At 42.4% G+C, this 18648-nt stretch overlaps 1 protein-coding gene across 1 annotated transcript in view; it reads right to left on the reverse strand.

Moving 5' to 3' along the window:
• Nucleotides 1-18648, reverse strand: part of DMD (dystrophin) — a 2144806-nt gene that overhangs the window by 934876 nt on the left and 1191282 nt on the right. The window contains exon 43 of the mRNA XM_054973282.1: nucleotides 14141-14291. Coding sequence (XP_054829257.1) covers nucleotides 14141-14291 — 151 coding nt within the window. The remainder of the gene's footprint in view (nucleotides 1-14140; nucleotides 14292-18648) is intronic.

Genomic DNA, 18648 nt, shown 5'->3' on the forward strand with positions numbered 1-18648 from the left:
TATTTGTTTCTTTTATGACACAGGGTGTTGTCAAGGTTTCCAGGGCTGTTTTCACATAGAGGATTTCCCCTGTTTCAGCAACCCAACTCCTGTGGCTTCTCTGCTCCCCTCAGTTTCCACATAGCATCATCCTGCAATGATGTCCTAACTATGGGCAGCTGATTTTTTCTTCTTCTAACAGAAACATTGTTTTAAAACCTTAAAAGAAAAGCAAACAAATTTTCCCTGAATGGCATTGCTGTTTCCCCCCTCCCCCCCCAATGTGTCCCAAATGGAATATATCCCTTTGATATATTGTCAAAGGCTTTCACGGCCGGAGAGCAATGGTTGTTGTGGTTTTTCCAGGCTGTATAGCCGTGGTCATGGCATTGTAGTTCCTGACGTTTCGCCAGCAGCTGTGGCTGGCATCTTCAGAGGAGTAGCACCAAAAGACAGAGATCTCTCAGTGTCACAGACTGAGACACTGTGACACTGAGAGATCTCTGAAGATGCCAGCCACAGCTGCTGGCGAAACGTCAGGAACTACAATGCCAAGTCCACGGCTATACAGCCTGGAAAATCTATAACGATATCCCTTTGGTTTCAATGAAAAGTGATAACTTCTCTCCCCTTCCTCCACCTATTCATTAAGTGGTTTTTAAAAACTTTTTCTATCTCACTCAGATTCACTGACAAATTGCAATAGCAGGGCAAAAGGCATGGCTGCATTTAGGCTTTTCTGAAAAAAAATGTAAGTAATGAAGAATAGTCCAATTGTACTGTCTGTTACATTGTGTTGATCTCAGCATTAGGAATAAAGAGGGACAGAAAACTGTGAAGGAAAGATTCCCAAATGGAAAGTATGCCTTTGGTCTCACTGAAAATAAACACCATCCTTCCTCCACCTATAATTTTTGTAGTGTTGTAATATTGTTGTACTGTTACTCAGCTGTGGCTATTCAAAATCAGTTTTGAGTGTATTTCCCAGTGACGACCACCCCTAAGAGAGACATTTACAATTATTTTCTTGCCAATGTAATAAAAAATAGGCCACATACTTTCTGTCTGCACCATCCAACAAGAATCTGATTTTCTCTTTATCTCACCTTACCTATAATATTTAATATCCAAGTGCATGATTTGATTCTGTATGTGCATTAATACACATGCATGCACATGCACTGCACTGCAGACAAAATTAAGCCCTTTTATGAACCACTTATTTGAATGGGAAAGAGTAAGTACAAGTTCAGTGTCCCCACTGGCTGGATAGTACCTTAAATCTATGCACTATTAAACCCATCAGTCATTAGTTTCTAATTTTGTTACTTAGCATGGAAACAATCTATTTTCTGACATTTCATTGCATATTGTGGCATCCTTTAAGAATCACTTCTACTAAGGTAAACATATATTGTAGACCTTGAATTTTAAAAGCCAGCTGTGAAAAAACTTTTCAGCAAATGATTTATATGAGGTATTTTAAGTGCCTTCTATTTGTCTATGAAAATTATACAAGAATAGCACTCTCTCAGGAGCCATAAACAGATCAGGGTTCAGTTTCTGCTATGAAAACAAAAATATGAACCTCAATGGGATATTTAATCGCAATATGCTGTCTTGGAATTAAAAATCCATTTTGTATCAAGTCTCACTGGGACAACGAACATTGGCTTGTTTATAAAAGTCAATTTTAAACTTTTAGCACACAAACAAAAGAACACTAAAGCAGATGTTATTCAGCTTTCAATTAAGCACAATCATATTCCTAGGAGAAACAAATGAATATTTTTGCTCTGTGTGCACAAGTCCATTGATTAAATCTATAATTACCATTAAGTAGCACATCTTTAAATGTATGCTGAGTCTAGTTAGAAGATATATAAAAACAGTGCCAGTTTCATTATTAAACATTTAAGGCATGATCCAGTCAAAGTGAAGTACTTTTAATCCTATTGATTTCTATGGTAGTAGTTAAAGTGCTTAATGCTCCAACTGAAATCGATGGGATTTAACATACTGCATTTTGACTAGATCATGACTGTAGCTATAACATTTTAATATTTCTTTAGTATTTCATTTTGTTTGTTTTTTGTTTACTTCATTTATATTTGCACATTATCAGGAATTTAACTCAGTTTTTTTTTCTTTTTGGGGCTTTTGAGGGATCTTAATAACACAAGGTACTTGGCAGGAATACTGAGGAAAAAAAAGAGGATCAAGGACACATTCACATTGCAATTCTAAGAACTGTTTCCTGGGACTAAGCCCTTTTGAATATACCTGAGCAGTATTCTGTGTAAACCGACTTAGAATCACTTCTTTGTAGTGTTCTTCTCTTAGGATTGCACCATGAATGTATTAATTAGCATTTTATTTCCTGCAAAAACATTAGTGGTTTAGAGCTTGTAAAAACATAGACTTTAGGGGCAAATTTTGACCCCAGCTGCAGATAATAGATTCCAACTCAAAAGATTATTTTCTTTCTGGGCTCAGAAAGACAAGAGAGGATGAGGGTTCTGGTTGCCACCTAGGCTGAAGGGGGGAAATGAGGATTTCAGCCACCTAGGGTGAAATGAGGATTTCAGCCACCTAGGGTGAAATGAGGATTTCAGCCACCTAGGCTGAAGGGGGGAAATGAGGATTTACTTCTCAAGAAGTAAGAGAGGGCAGCTATTCAGTCAGGGAAGGGTATGTTTGAGGGAATCTTGGCCTGATAGGAAGAATGTGGTTTTGGTAGGCAATACTGAAGAGTTTAAATTGGATCAATCTGAAGCAACAACTGCTGATGGGAAATGATTATGTGAGCAATGTTCTTTCTTTGGAAGAAAATAACTTGGGGGGGGGGGTTGGTGGCAAAGGCATAATGATTAATCACTGAAAACCACTGAATGTATGATAGACAAATACTCGATGAGGAGTCTTAGTCCACTTGTTAAGGCTGAGGCATAAGAATGTCATAGAAATGGCCAGAAATCATTTTTCTTACCCTAGTGTGATGCACAGAGGATGATTCTGACTAGAGATGGGAACGGACCAGGAGTTGGCCACAGACCGCCGGTTCGTGGTTCGTGGACTTTCACGGACCACAGACCACGAACTTTTAAACGGACCGGCCGGTTCAAGAACCGGTTTGAGAACCAGTTCGATTCAGTAGACCTTGTTTTTCCCACAGATTTTCACTTTAGTAGACTTTCCCCACCAAAAGTGTTCATGTAACACTCTTCAATTATCACTTTTCCAAAGACTAAGACCAACAACAACTTCCTCTCCCCTATTCTGACTGACCCTTACCCGTCCTTGGTGGAAGGAGGGAGACTTGTGCTCCTGTCCAGGAGAGGTTGCTGCCCACAAAAACCACCTACATGGGGCTGCATCAACAACAGATGCCCTCCCTGGGGGCAGGGAGACCAACTCCCCATGATGGGAAATGAATGGATGTACTTGAGTGAAAACCAACTCTGCAACAGGAGATCATGCAGCAATTCAAATGCCCCTTGCTGGAATGGAAGGCATGGGAGGGATGGAAAGAGCCTCAAAAGCTTGGAGCAGGGAAGGGCAGAGCCAAGTGGCAACCAGCTGGACCCCAGAAGAGAGGGAAGAATGCACCACAAAAGACACTCTAGAGAGGCGTTGAAAGAAGTCAAGCCGAGAGTCCCCCAAAGCTTGCTGCCAGTCGTCAGAGAGTGGGTGTTTCACAGAGGCCAGTAGCAGCCCCCCCTTCACCTCAAAAGCCAGGCAGAAAAGCTCCCCCAAAGTCACCCACTTTTTAGGGAGTGAAGGGCTTAGAAAGAAGTGAAGCACAGAGCCCCTCCAAAGCCTGCTGCCAGTCGTCAGAGAGCGGGTGTTTCACAGAGGCCAGTAGCAGCCCCCCTTCATCTCAAAAGCCAGGCAGAAAAGCTCCCCCAAAGTCATCCACTATTTAGGGAGTGAAAGGCTTAAAAAGAAGTGAAGCAGAGAGCCCCCCAAAGCGTGATGCCGGTTGTCAAAGAGTGGGTGTTTCACAGAGGCCAGTAGCAGCCCCCCTTCACCTCAAAAGCCAGGCAGAAAAGCTCCCCCAAAGTCACCCACTTTTTAGGGAGTGAAGGGCTTAGAAAGAAGTGAAGCACAGAGCCCCCGAAAGCCTGCTGCCAGTCGTCAGAGAGTGGGTGTTTCACAGAGGCCAGTAGCAGCCCCCCTTCACCTCAAAAGCCAGGCAGGAAATGTCCCCCCAAGTCACCCACTATTTAGGGAGTGAAAGGCTTAGAAAGAAGTGAAGCAGAGAGCCCCACAAAGTGTGCTGCCAGTCGTTAGAGAGAGGGTGTTTTACAGAGGCCAGTAGCAGCCCCCCGTTCACCTCAAAAGCCAGGCAGAAAAGCTCCCCCAAAGTCACCCACTATTTAGGGAGTGAAAGGCTTAGAAAGAAGTGAAGCACAGAGCCCCCGAAAGCCTGCTGCCAGTCGTCAGAGAGCGGGTGTTTTACAGAGGCCAGTAGCAGCCCCCCCTTCACCTCAAAAGCCTGGCAGAAAAGCTCCCCCAAAGTCACCCACTTTTTATGGAGTAAAAGGCTTAGAAAGAAGTGAAGCACAGAGCCCCCCAAAGCATGCTGCCAGTCGTTAGAGAGCGGGTGTTTCAAAGAGGCCAGTAGCAGCCTCCCCTTCACCTCAAAAGCCAGGCAGGAAAGCTCGCCCAAAGTCACCCACTATTTAGGGAGTGAAAGGCTTAGAAAGAAGTGAAGCAGAGAGCCCCCCAAAGCGTGCTGACGGTCGTCAGAGAGTGGGTGTTTCACAGAGGCCAGTAGCAGTCTCCCCCTTGCACCTCAAAAGCCAGGCAAGAAATGTCCCCCCAAGTCACCCACTATTTAGGGAGTGAAAGGCTTAGAAAGAAGTGAAGCAGAGAGCCCCCCAAAGCGTGCTGACAGTCATCAGAGAGTGGGTGTTTCACAGAGGCCAGTAGCAGTCTCCCCCTTGCACCTCAAAAGCCAGGCAGGAAATGTCCCCCCAATTCACCCACTATTTAGGGAGTGAAGGGCTTAGGAAGAAGTGAAGCAGAGAGAGCCCCAAAACGTGCTGCCAGTCGTTAAAGAGTGGGTGTTTCCCAGAGGCCAGTAGCAGTCTCCCCCTTGCACCTCAAAAGCCAGGCAGGAAATGTCCCCCCAAGTCACCCACTATTTAGGGAGTGAAGGGCTTAGGAAGAAGTGAAGCAGAGAGCCCCCCAAAGCATGCTGCCGGTCGTCAAAGAGTGGGTGTTTCACAGAGCCTAATAGCAGTCTCCCTCCCCTAGCATCTCATCAGCAGCCAAGAAAGAACGTGGGGGAAAGAAGGCAAGAACTCAAGCAGACAACGCCCAAAGCTGCCTTGCACCCACTGTGGGTCTGTGAGTGGGTGGGGTCAGAGCACAATAGAACCCACTGTCAACCCAGAAAAAAGGAAGAGATTTTTTGGGGGCGAGGGGGGATTAAGCCCGAGAAGAACCCAAGGACTCGAAAAATGCAGAAACAAATCAGAGTAACCCAATAGTGCGGTAAAAGGATTTTTTAAAAAGTGCTCTCAAGAAAACTAGAATTGAAAGGAGAAAAAAAATTAAACAGGAATGGTGAAAAGAGAAAGCTCTCTTGTACCTGAAGCCCCAAAGCCCCAAAGCCCCAAGCCGCACTCTCACCAAAAAAAAACTTCCACACAGCAAGCAGTTGCTAAGCTTAGAAGCTAACTCGCGTCCCCGCGCCAGCAAAATGGAGCGGGGCTTTGCGCGCTTTGTCTTTTATGCAGAAAGGCTGGTGATCTCTGTTTGGCTGACAGAACTGCCAATCAAGGTTTCCTGGGCTAAGATTGGTGTGTTCCAAACGGGGAAGGTGGCTCCACACCATTGCCTAGGAAATTGTTTGAGCGGGAATCCTGGCATGACGGGCCAACGGACACACGGACAGAAAGCCCCAATGTTCGGCCCTTTCGTGAGAAAAACACAAGCCCACGGCCCGCGTGTTCGCGAAGGATGAACTGGGTAAGTTCGTGACGAAATTAGGTCCGTTATGCGGACCGTGCCCACCTCTAATCCTGACATTAAGAGGGTAGACGGTGGGGGATAAGACAGGAATCACAATGGAAGCACTGGCAACATCACATTGCTCAAGAGCCCATATAGACTTCATTGTCTAATTTAATAATATCCTACCATGGTTCCTCAAAATAGTATGGAACATGCTATAACACTTTTTTACAGGTAAATGCACACAAGTGTGTTTGCAACCTCACTGATCTATTAAACTTACACATACAGCTGCTACTCACAAAAAAGCAGGGCATCTTTTAGTCTGTTCCACTATACTGTGAACCTGGACAAGAACAGTACAAGGTGCAGACCAAAAAATCTGCCTCTGGACATTACAGCAGCATCTCTTGCATTCACTATGGACAAAATATAATACTCCCCCTCTCCTTGTGATAGCCATTGGTGCACAGAGGTGTGCACTGAAAAAAATGTATTTCAGTTTCAAATCTGGACATTGCTGGATTAGATCTAACCAGTTTGGGATTTTGTGTGTGTGTTATCATATGTTTCAGCCCTGTTCTTTGCAATTGGGTCTCTTAGTTATTCTGATGCTTTCATGTACAGAGTTCATAGAATTCAGAGAAAGTGAAAGAGGAGATAAAATAACTGACATGAAGACTTTCCTCCTTCCTTCCCTCCCTCCTATACTTTGGCTGAACCACCAACCTGAGCCCTAGTACAAAGTACACTAGGAATTATCTACTTGGCCTCAAATGCTTTGATATATCCAAGTTGCTGTACTTTAGTGCAACCTGAGGAATGCAATGCCATGTTTTCTGACATTAGTTATGATTAAAATAATATTTGTACAAGCCTACGTAATAGTCCCAGCCATGGCAGAGGGAGAAGCAAAAACCTTAAAGCTGGAGGAAACAACAAAAATAGGATTAATAATGAATATAAAATCATTTTAAAAAAATGAATTGAAATAAAAAATTGCATACCTCTATTCCTTTACTCATTCAAATACGATGACTTGGATCCAGTGGTGCTCACACAGAAACATAAGCAGACTTGCACAAGAGATCAAGCACAACATCAAGCACTTATCTCCATATAATATATGTTATTGTGTTCTGAAACTGGTTGCACAAGATTTTGCACAAGTAAAAATGCAAGTGGGGATACTATAAGTCTTAACTACCAAAGCCTTTTCCTCACGTTTCCACTTGTGCAAGATCTCTAGTACTGTGGAAATTTTGAGCTCAATTCAAACCCAAGTATATTCAGTTCTTTCTGAAAGGTCAGTTTGAATCACCAGTGTCTTTGTGCATGCACCACTTTGGGGAAACTTGAAGCAAACTAGTTTAGAATGGCTTCTCAGCAAAAACTGAACAGACCCAACTAATCAGCTCACATTTGATTGCTACTTTCAAACACGGTAAAATCGACTATTGAAATTTGACTATTGAATGTGTTCACAGAGAAATTTTCAGCATCCCTAAGGCAAATTAGTAGAAACTGTAATCAAAGATAAAGGGGAAACGTCTGCTGATGGAAAATTAGCATGGCTTCTGCAAAGGAAGGTCCTACATCACCAACCTTTTGGTGTTCTTTGAGAAACTGAACAAGAATGTTGATGGAGATTCAATAGACACTTGATCCAGAGGAGTTAGCCATGTTTCCACTTTGCACTCACTCACAATTACTTCAAATTTGGTGACAGCTTATATCTACAGGTTAATGGCACAGCCATGGGCACACACATGGCACCACAATATGCTAACATATTCATGGCGGACTTGGAGAAATGCTTCCTCAGCTCCCATCCACTGAAACCACTACTATACTTAAGATTCTTGGATGACATCTTCATCATTTGGACCCATGGGAAGGAAGCCCTTGAGAGATTTCATCAGGACTTCAACAACTTTCACCCTACTGTCAACCTGAGCCTGGACCACTCTACACAACAGGTACACTTCCTGGACACCACTGTACAACTACATAATGGACAGATAAATACCACCTTATACCGGAAACCCGCAGACCGATACTCATATCTACATGCCTCCAGCTACCACCCTAAACATACCACTCGGTCAATTGTCTACAGCCAAGCCTTACGTTACAATCATATCCGCTCCAATGCTCTTGATCGGGACTCCCACTTAAGAGATTTACAACAAGCATTTTTGGGACTACAGTACCCACCAAATGAAGTGATGAAACAAATCAACAGGGCCAGACCAGTACCCAGAAACAGCCTGCTCCAGGACAAACCTAAAGGAACTAACAACAGAACACCACTGGTTGTCACCTATAGTTCCCAGCTCAAACCCATCATCAGTGAGATACAATCCATCCTGGAAAATGATACCTCTCTCTCAGAAGCCCTGGGTGGAAGACCTCTCCTTGCCTACAGACAGCCCCCCAACCTTAAACGACTTCTCACTTACAATCATGAATTGGCTAGCAGAGTCACCAGCACAGGTACCAGGCCCTGCAACAGACCCAGATGCCAGCTCTGCCCTTATATCTACCCAGGGAATACAATTACAGGACCCAATGGCATCAACTACACTGTCTCTGGCTCTTACAGCTGCTCATCCTCCAATCTGATATATGCCCTCATGTGCCAACAATGTCCTTCTGCTCTGTACATTGGACAAACCAGCCAACCTCTACGCAAAAGAATAAATGGACACAAATCTGACATTAGAAATGGCAACATCCAGAAACCAGTGGGAGAACACTTCAATCTACCAGGACATTCCATCAAAGACTTAAAGGTCATTGTAGTTCAACAGAAACCTTTCAAAAACAAAATCCAACGGGAAGCTGCTGAATTGGAATTCATATATAAATTTGACTCAGTTAGGCTGGGACTGAATAGGGACTATGAATGGTTATCTCATTATCAGAAGTAACTGATTTCCTTAACAGAAGCAAACTGATCTCCATATCAGAAGCAGCTGTTTGCATCTACTCCTCCCTCCCCTCTCCTCCTCTATATCTGACCAGTTTCTTCTTGCCCTCCATGCATCTGACAAAGAGAACTGTGATTCTCGAAAGCCTTATGCTACAATAAAGTTGGTTAGTCTTAAAGGTGCTACTGGACTCTTTTTGAATAGACACTTGGACTTTCAAAAGGCTTTTAACAAGATATCTCACCAAGGTATCTCATTTCTTCCATTACTCCTCTTTTTCTTCCATAGGTTTCCTGATCTTGAAACATCTTCCAAGTCTTCTCTCTGATTGGGAACTCATTGTTGGTTCAGGTTTTTTTTCCTACTCTGTCCTTTTCCTCAAGCTTTTATTTCTCACCCACCCTTCTCTCAAGACCCTATTTCTCCAATGATTATCTACTATGGATGTATCCCGGAACAATAAAGAATCAAAATGGGAATAAAATCCAATTCAATCTTTAATGCAGCTAAAGTACTGACATTTGGTTGTTATCAGAAATGTGACCATTGTCCTGGACAGTCATTGTGAGTTTGGATATCCAGCTGCACATAAGGAAGAGATTGCATTTTTTAGCTTCGACCCATGTAATAGGAAATCTAGATTTTTGAGGGTACACATTTGCACGTACCAAAGTTGAAAAATAACTGCATGGTCTTCCTATTCACATAAAATGGAGACTGCATGTATCAGGAGGATTGTGGGTAGTGTACTCTTCTATTACACAAGGTTGCAGTGCCAACATTGTAATGACTGAACAAAACTGCTACTGTCAGTTTCCTGAACAGCAATGGGAAAGCGAACAACCCTGCAAATACCTGCATGACAGGGATATGACCAAACAGAAGAATTTCATGATTTTCCTGGTGAACAGAATCAACTTGATGTTTCCAGGCTTAGTGTTTCCAAACTACACCAACCATTGCATAACATTAGTGGCTCTCTCAGTTGTACAAGTCCTGTTAGTATAAGCCATTTCTGGTTTTGCACCTACTATTGGGGGGAAAGGATTTGCTCGTACCCACTGACAATTACAAACACCTGATGACTGCATGTGGAGCAGAGGATGAATCAGAGGCTCAGGCTATATTCCCAAACAACAGAAGACACACTCCCCCAGCATGGGACAGTGGCAGACTCTTTACTTTTACTTGCTGGAAGGTAGACAGAACTGGACAAACTGTGAGAAAGACAGCAACAGAACCTTAGGATTTGTTCTACTGTTACTCAGTAGGCCTATCTGCTTGTAAAGGTGATAGAGACAAACACAGAGACACAGGCCAAACCAGATGAGGGAAGATTGGATCTCCCCTACGTGTGAGAACTGCTGATTAAAGATTCTAAATTTTCTTTAAAAGCAGCTGAGAGATTGGGAGGGGCCATATGTGGAAAGTGCATTTATAGATGAGTCCACTAGTTGTAAAGTGGAATAGTGCAGTGGTTCACAAAAATTACATGCCCCCCAAAAAAATTGATGGTACAGGTGAGCACTGTTTCTTCCCATGCTTTAGAATGCTCTGCTATGCTGTTTAAAGTATATTTCTCCTAACATGTTTTGATATTAGGGGGTAGCATCATTGGATATTGCTGTATTATAATAATCCACACTGCATTTCTGCTCAGGAAAATGTAGCAGGTAAATAAACAAATTATCCAAACAGAGGAATTACATATGGATAATATACAATAAGTTAATATCAGATAAACTAGAAGAAAAATATTACATTAACTGACTGCAACAGGGTAAAGAAAGATACATCAAGTTCTCCTCACCTGTACATTTATTTCAGCATACCTTTCTCCTGCTCCTTTTAATGTACTAATATTATCACTCTCCCCTGTGCTCACTCTGGAGATGAAAATTTTAAATAAGAATCGGATTGCTTTCTCTTATGAGGATATTCTCTTGGATAAAGCATACAATCTGTGAAGATTTTGTCCTGAGTTACAGCTGAAAATTAAATAGCTTTACTATCAATATTAAATAAATCAAAATCAAGTTTTAAAAATATTAAGAAAAGACTAAATCAGAGTGATTTTCTTCCATTTGCACCTTTTAACCACCTATTCTGTACTATTCCTTCCTCTTGTTTCAGGACTTCCAATCTCTTACTTGTCTCAGGACTTCCAATCCCTTACTTTTTCAAAGGACTGCTTTCCTAGTCTCAGCTATCTTCTGTGAGAGGTTTTGGTCAAAATGAAATCAGGTTTTCCTTCCTTCACAAAATCTGCTCTGAAAAAGTGCTTCATTCTCAGATCTACTGAACATTCTATTTCACCTATCTAGGTCAGTATAGGGAAACTGATAGGTTGTGAACTTGTGAGTAGGTTTTTAGAGAGAAAATGGCTGAACTTCGGTTCAAGCTTTAAGTGTTGCAAGGATTTGTTGCCTTGCACAGCTGATTAAGAACATCTGCAGAACAGTTCCTAGACTTCCTACCCTTGAGGGACTGTTCTCATGAGAGCTCTGTACTTTACTTCCTAGATTTCTCACAGCTGTAATGCCAATTAATGGCTTAACCCTGATTGGTTCCTGAGTTGCCAGATAGGCTGGTAAAGCCATGATATGTGACTCAGTATGGACAGAAAAATGGCTTCTCAGTTCACTCAATTCAGAAGCAGTGCTATTCTATTCTATCACCCTTAGCATGTTGTTATGCTGGATTGACTAATGGCAAGACACTTGGCTCACCATGTGATAGATGAGTGAGATATGCAACTACAGAAACCATTTAGAGATGCTTAGTTAGCTAGCTTTTAAGTTTACACAGACAGGTTTTAATATTTAGCAAAAGTTTGGAATTTCTTGTTTTATTGCTTGTTGCCTGAAGAGAGTGTTTCTTGTTCTGTGGAGACTCTAATCAATACAATTACTTGTCTTTTATTAAGCTGAAGTCTGGAATTCATATCTTGTGCATGAGTATACCCTAGAAACTAACTGGAGATTGGGAAGTATGGCCTTTGACAAAGGGAGAGCTTTCAGTCTCATAAATAACTCAAATCACACTCTGCGTGCCCAGTCCCTGGAGGTGCTGTGGGTCAGCCCTCAAAGCTGGGAGGTGTGAAGTGTGGTTTGTGCAGTCAGTCAATAGGATGCTTCAGCATCACAAATGCAATAAAATACACATCAAAGAGTAATATTCTGAATGTAACAATCTAATCTGAATCTAACATAATTAGATTATGTTACAATCAGAGGACTAACTATAATTAATAAACCCAACATCTGATCATTGAAAAAATAGTTATTAAAAATTTAAAGCTAATGAGAGCAATTGGATATAATATATCCAAGCATATTCTGATTCATTGCCCAGACCAGCCAGTTCAGCGATAAGCTGTTATGGACACTGCTTCTTATGTAGCCCCTAAAGAATTTGTTCCTTCATGCTGCATTAAAATTAAATTCATGAAATTAAAAATAAATTTAAGAATGGCATAAGTATGACTGTGTTACAAAGGCAACACATAAATCTTCACTAAAACTATTCTACTATTTAATGCTGTAGAATAATTTATAATAGTGCTAGTAAGTTTTGAGAAGCAGTTTAAGCTAATGCACATCTTGATTAAAGTCTTTGAGCATGCCTAGATATGTGGGTACAAAGGGGGGGGGTGATTTTTGCTGTTCACCCCTCCCATGGGAGACCTCCAATCCTCCTCCCTAATCTATTCCAGTAACAGAATTTCAGGAGGTGTTTTGGGTTGCCGCAGGATGGAGAACATGTGAACCCCTCCCCTTTGCACCCAGAAAATTAAGTGAGATTCAAGCTAATGTTATTCCTAAAGAAAGAACCATGAGGAGATGTGCCAAGGAGATAGCTAATTAAATATTTCATTTTTAAAAGTCCCACTGTTATGGACTATACCACACCACAAATTGTCTGCTTGCATCTTGCAGAGGATATGTCTTAACATTACGTCCCCCCATAAATCTGCTTTCTATCTATTTTTTAAAATTTAAAATCCAGTCTAATGAAGATTTTTTGTGACCTCAAAAGCTTGCATAACACTTTGTGTGGCTGGTCATAATACAAGGTTTTTAAATTATTTTATTTTTGTTTGTAGGAATCGTAGCACCAGCCATCATGTACCAGGTCTAACTCGGTTGAAGCACCTTCCCTTGGCCTCAGACATGCCTCAGGTAGGGGTTGAGTGCCACCTTAATCCACCTCTTCTCTAGCTGTACTGTCTTCTGAACTGGGACTAAAAGCTGGTTTGTCCTCCTTGGCCTCCTCCCTCAAGCTTTTTGAAGGGAGTCATGCCACACATCAGGAAATGATGTTGTTGAACCCTACTGCTTACTTATAGTTTGCAAGAAAGAAATCTTGCCATAGCATTTTGTATTAATTGAAAATTCTCATCAATCTTCAAAAGAAGCCCCAAAGACACTGCAGAAATGAAATTGAGATAACTGGCCAAATCATGCCTTATGCATGAATCTGTCGTGCCAAGTTATAATTTACCACTATATAAGAACTGTTTAATTACTAGTATGTGAGATGGTGATGACAACCTATATAGATTTTTAGAAGAGTCTGGGACACAAGTTAGGCAAATACTTGCGCATTATTTAGGCTTTAAGCATTATTTAGGTTGAGAATGAGGGATTTATGGTCCTAAAACCACATTACAAGTTCTTAGTAGATTTTGTCCATGGAGCTCCAGCTAATGTGGCTTATGTACAGCAGGAAATATGCAAAATTCCATACATATCCTAGATAACCATATAATAAATAAAAAACTACTGTCTAAAAGTCAAAAATTTTGATTCTGATAGTTAACTTTATGCTGAAGTTTTCATTCTGAAAATTAACCCAAACATCAATGTTACTTTTTTGCATTACTGACATAAATTTACATGTGAATGTGTTCCATAACAAGGATGCTACTATAAACATGATCTTGTCTCAAGCCACTACCAACCTAACCTTGGAAGGTACCTGGAATCGAGTAGGAAGATTCATATGGAAAAAAAGATGGTCTCAGATCACTGAGCTTCAATCAGCCCATTGAAGTGAATCCAGAAACACATAGGCAGTAGCAAATAATTAAAAAAAAGAATAGTATGTTCTATACAATGGGTCTCATTTAGTAACATTGTTATAGCTTCCAGAAGCAGCTGAAGATCATATATTTGTACAAACAATACATTAACATCATATATATTTTGTATATGTCTGTAGATTCTTACAGTGACCAAATATCGTAAGACATTACAGCTTACCTTGAGGTATTGTTTGGTTCTGGAAATATTTGGATCTTCAGACTCCATCTGTATTTTAGCTAAATTCTGTTCTGCCTCAGTTAGCCAGATGTTAAAGTTCTTCATGCCATGGTGGAAATTCCTCCATTTCTCCACTGATCTGTCAAACCGCCTGTAAAACGAAATAATAACTATGAAGATATACTTCAGGACATTATTTGATTGATGCCAGTAAGTCAATTGTTTAAAATATTGTTTGTTAAAATATTTTAAACATAATTTTAAATGTAAAATGGATGCAATTATGATGCATTCTATATTTCTGAAACTGATTTGTCTGACAGACCTTGAGGAAAAATACAATGCTGAATACATATTACATCAGCCAGCACTGATGGGGAGAGGAAGGCAAAGCACAAGGCAACAGAATACACCAGACAACCATAATGGAGTTGAAAGGCCACAGCTGTATTGATTTGCAGCTCACAGAGCATTGGCATGGCATAGGGCATGGGTCCAAGCATTGGCTGACCTGCCTGCCAGTCGATGACCACTCTTGCTCCCTCATATCCCTGATTACAGGGGAAACCATGAGGTGGTAGATAGTAGAATATTCTGCCATCTGGGAGTGAGGATGTCCTAACAGCTCCCTAGCTGGGCATGCACCTGCCATGCATCACTCCCTAGATCCCTTAAGGGAATGCCCATAATAGGGAAACTGAGCTCACAGGCCTTGTTTTCCCCCAAATGGATCCATGCCCAATGCCCAAACCACCTACTCCAAAATTGTGATGAAAGGAAAGCAAGTACCACTATCACCCATATGCAAACCTGTGACAATCCATGAATAACCCCAAATCCCACAACTGCACACTGTGAAAATAGAATCTTATCTTCTCATAATGTGACCAAAGTACGATAGCCTCAGTTTTGTCATTTTAGCTTGCAGGTGTCAGGCTATGGATGATAGGATACTGCAGACAGATCTCTGGCCCATTTGCAGTAAGGCACCAGTACTTAGTCAAATGGATTTTATTTAGAAATCAGTTCATTTCAATATACAGTTCCATAGGTCTACTTAGGAGTAATATAAATGCCTAAGCAGCTCAACTAGAGATTGACCAGAATGACAACACAAGAAAGAAACAGTTCTTTTCTAGTTCACTCTTTTCCTCCCCCTCCCAGTTATCAACGAAGTTTCCCTGCTCCTTCTCTGTGAGAACATTTTACATATTTGTGCTATCATGCTTCGTTGCCAAGGAGAAAGACATATCATAGTCTGATAGGGAGCCCAAGGTCATAACAGTAGAGTCCAGTAGATAGCCACCTGAAAGCTTGGGAAACAGTTATAACACTAACAAAGAGCAAATCAAAGTACATCAAGCCTCTGTTTTCAAATACTGGCATCAAGCATCCAGCATCCAGGATCAAGCACTGAGCAGTAGAATCAAAATTGGCATGGATGGCTGGGCAGAGACATACATGACAGTAGGGAGAATTCAGGCTTGATTTGATCTAGTACCCACTTATTGGTCTTTTTGGCTGTCCATGGTATCCACAGAACTCTCCTCCAGCACCACATTTCAAATGAATCAATTTTCTTCCTGTCATCTTTCTTCACTGTCCAACTTTACATCCATACATCGTAATGGAGAATACCATTGTTTAGATTATCCTGATCTTCGTTCCGAGAGAGACATCTCTATCTTTAAGGATCTTATCTAGCTCCCTCACAGCTGCTCTTCCAAGTCTCAGTCTCCTGATTTCTTCATTGCAGTTTCCCTGTTGGTTGATGATCAAGCCAAGGGATAGAAAATCTTGAACAATTTCAATTTCCTCATTGTCAACTTTAAAATTATATAACTCCTCAGTAGTCATTACTTTTGTCTTCTTGATGTTCAGATGGAATCCTGCTTTGGCACTTTCTCCTTGAATCTTCATCAGTAGTTGTTTCAAGTCTTCACTAGTATCTGCCAATAGCATGGTGTCATCTGCATAACTCAAATGGTTAATTTTCCTTCCACCAATTTTTACTTCAGCTTCTTTTAGATCTAATCCAGCTTTCTTTATGATATGCTCTGCATAGAGGTTGAACAGGTAGGGAGAGAATATGCATCCTTGTCTGACACCTTTTCCAACTGGAAACCATTTATTCCCCGTATTCTGTCCTAACAGTAGCATCTTGTCCAGAGTACAGGTTGCACATCAAAACAATCAGATGTTGTGGCACCTCCATTTCTTTTAACACTCTCCATAGCTTTTCATGAGCCACATAACCAAAAGCTTTGGTGTAATCTATAAAACACATGCTGATTTCCTTCTGAAATTCCCTGGTGCGTTACATTAGCTTTTGTTTCCCATCTGTCTTTAGCAATTTTAAGAGTTTCCTCAGTCACCCATTTAGACGTCTCCTTTTTTTTGGCTACAGGAATACTCTTTGCACATTCTTCCTTGATAATATTTCTTGTTTCAGCCCATATTTCTTCTGGTTAATTAAATTTAGTATTGAAAATCTTTTCCTTACCTGGACTTAGAATTCTTCAGGAATATTCTTTAGATTATATTTTGGCACTATGATTCTTTTAGTGTTTCTCTTCAGCTTTATTCCAATTTTTGATATTAGCAACTTATTATCTGTAGCACACTCAGCTCCTGGTATTATTTTAGCAGACTTGAAAGAACTTTTCCATCTTCTTCTTCCAATTATGTAATCTATTTGGTTCTTGTATTGGTTACCCAGTGATTTCCAAGTTTACAATCGTCTTTTTGGTTGCCTGAAGCATGTGTTAGCAATGAATAGGTGATTGGCTTCACAAAATTCTATGAATCGCTCTCCTGCTTCATTTTGTGGTCCTAGTCCAAATTTTCCCACAATGTTTGATTCTGCTTCGTTTCCTACTTTTGCATTCCAATCACCTATGATTATCAGCATATCTTGTTTAAGTGTGTGATCAATTTCATCTTGGACACTTACATAAAAGTTTTTGATTTCTTCCTCCTCAGCATCTGTAGTTGGGGCATAAACTTGAATGATGAGTATATTAACAGGCCTTGCCTGAAGTCTTATTGATATTACTCGGTCAGACTTTGCATTGTAGCTCTCGAATGCTTGTGCTATGATTCACCTCAGTATTAGGGCAACACCATTTCTTTTGAATTTGTCATTTCTGCAGTAAAACACTTTGTTGTTTTCTGACTGAAAATGTCCTGAGTAGAAATGGGCATGAACAGGGGGAAAAAATGAACAGGCTGTTCATTGTTCGTTCCCGATGATGAACGTGAACAGACGAACAGAACCAAACCTGTCCCGCTAATGAATGTGTTCAGTGTCCGGAGTTCATCAGTGCCAGAGCGGCCCCCTTAGCATGTAGAGAGCCCATTTTGACAGGGAATGTGCAGCAGGCTCTTCTCCAGCCATCATCCAAGTTTGATCAAGTTTGCAATATGGATCTTGGAGTTATACATTCCCAAATTCGATGCCCCCAGGAAACTCCCATTCAACACAAATGGAGCCACCCACCCCCAGTTCACTTTGGCCCCATGCAGTTGTCCTGAAGGCAGACCACCTCCCCTCTCATGGTAGTGGGGTCAGACCGCTCACCAGGGGCACCACCCATGTGCATGCCTGCCAGGCCTCCAAGAAAGAGGCAGACACTTATCCACTAATGCAGCAAGGCGGTAAATGACTGTGGCTGCTGGGCCTGGCGGGCTCAGGGAGGTGGTGGCAGGCCACCTCCCCTCGTGGGGCAGGAGGTCTGGCCACTTGCCGGCAGCACCCCCCATGTGCCTGCCCTCCAGGCCTCTGGGTAGGAGGCAGACACTTATCCTCTAATGCAGCAAAGTGGTTGATGATTGCAACTGCTGGGCATGGTGGGCTTGGGGAGGCAGTAGTGGGCCACCATCCTTCTAGGGGGTGGGGTCTGGTCGATCAGCAGCAGCATCCCCCATGTGCCTGCCCCCCAGGTCTCCGGGTTGGAGGCGGACACTTATCCGCGTACGCAGCAAGGTGGGTGAGGACTGCAGCTGCCGGGCCTGGTGGGCTTGGGGAGGTTGTGGCAGGCCACCTCCCCTCAGGGGACAATGGGTCTGGCCGCTCACCAGGGGGATCCCCCATGTGCCTGCCTGCCAGGCCTCCAGGTCAGAGGAGGACACTTATCCACATACGTAGCAAGGTGAGGACTGCGGCTGCCAGGCCTGGTGGACTTGGGGCGGTGGTAGCAGGCTGCCTCCCCTCTCAGGGGCAGGGGTCTGGCCACTCACCGGCAGCACCCCCCATGTGCCCACCCACCAGACCTTCGGGTAGGAGGTGGACACTTATCCACTTATGCAGCAAGGTGGTTGATGACTGCGGCTGCTGGGCATGGCGGGCTCGGGGAGGTGGTGGCGGGCCGCCTCCACTCTCTTTGGGGGGGGGTCTTGCCACTTGCCAGCGGCACCCTCCATGTGCCCGCATGCCAGGTCTCCAAGTCGGAGGCGGACTCTGATCTGCTTTCACAGCAAAGTGAGTGAAGACTGTGGCCACTGTGCCT

This window comes from Eublepharis macularius, chromosome 3 (assembly GCF_028583425.1).
Source record: "Eublepharis macularius isolate TG4126 chromosome 3, MPM_Emac_v1.0, whole genome shotgun sequence".
In the NCBI taxonomy this organism is placed as follows: Eukaryota; Metazoa; Chordata; class Lepidosauria; order Squamata; family Eublepharidae; genus Eublepharis; species Eublepharis macularius.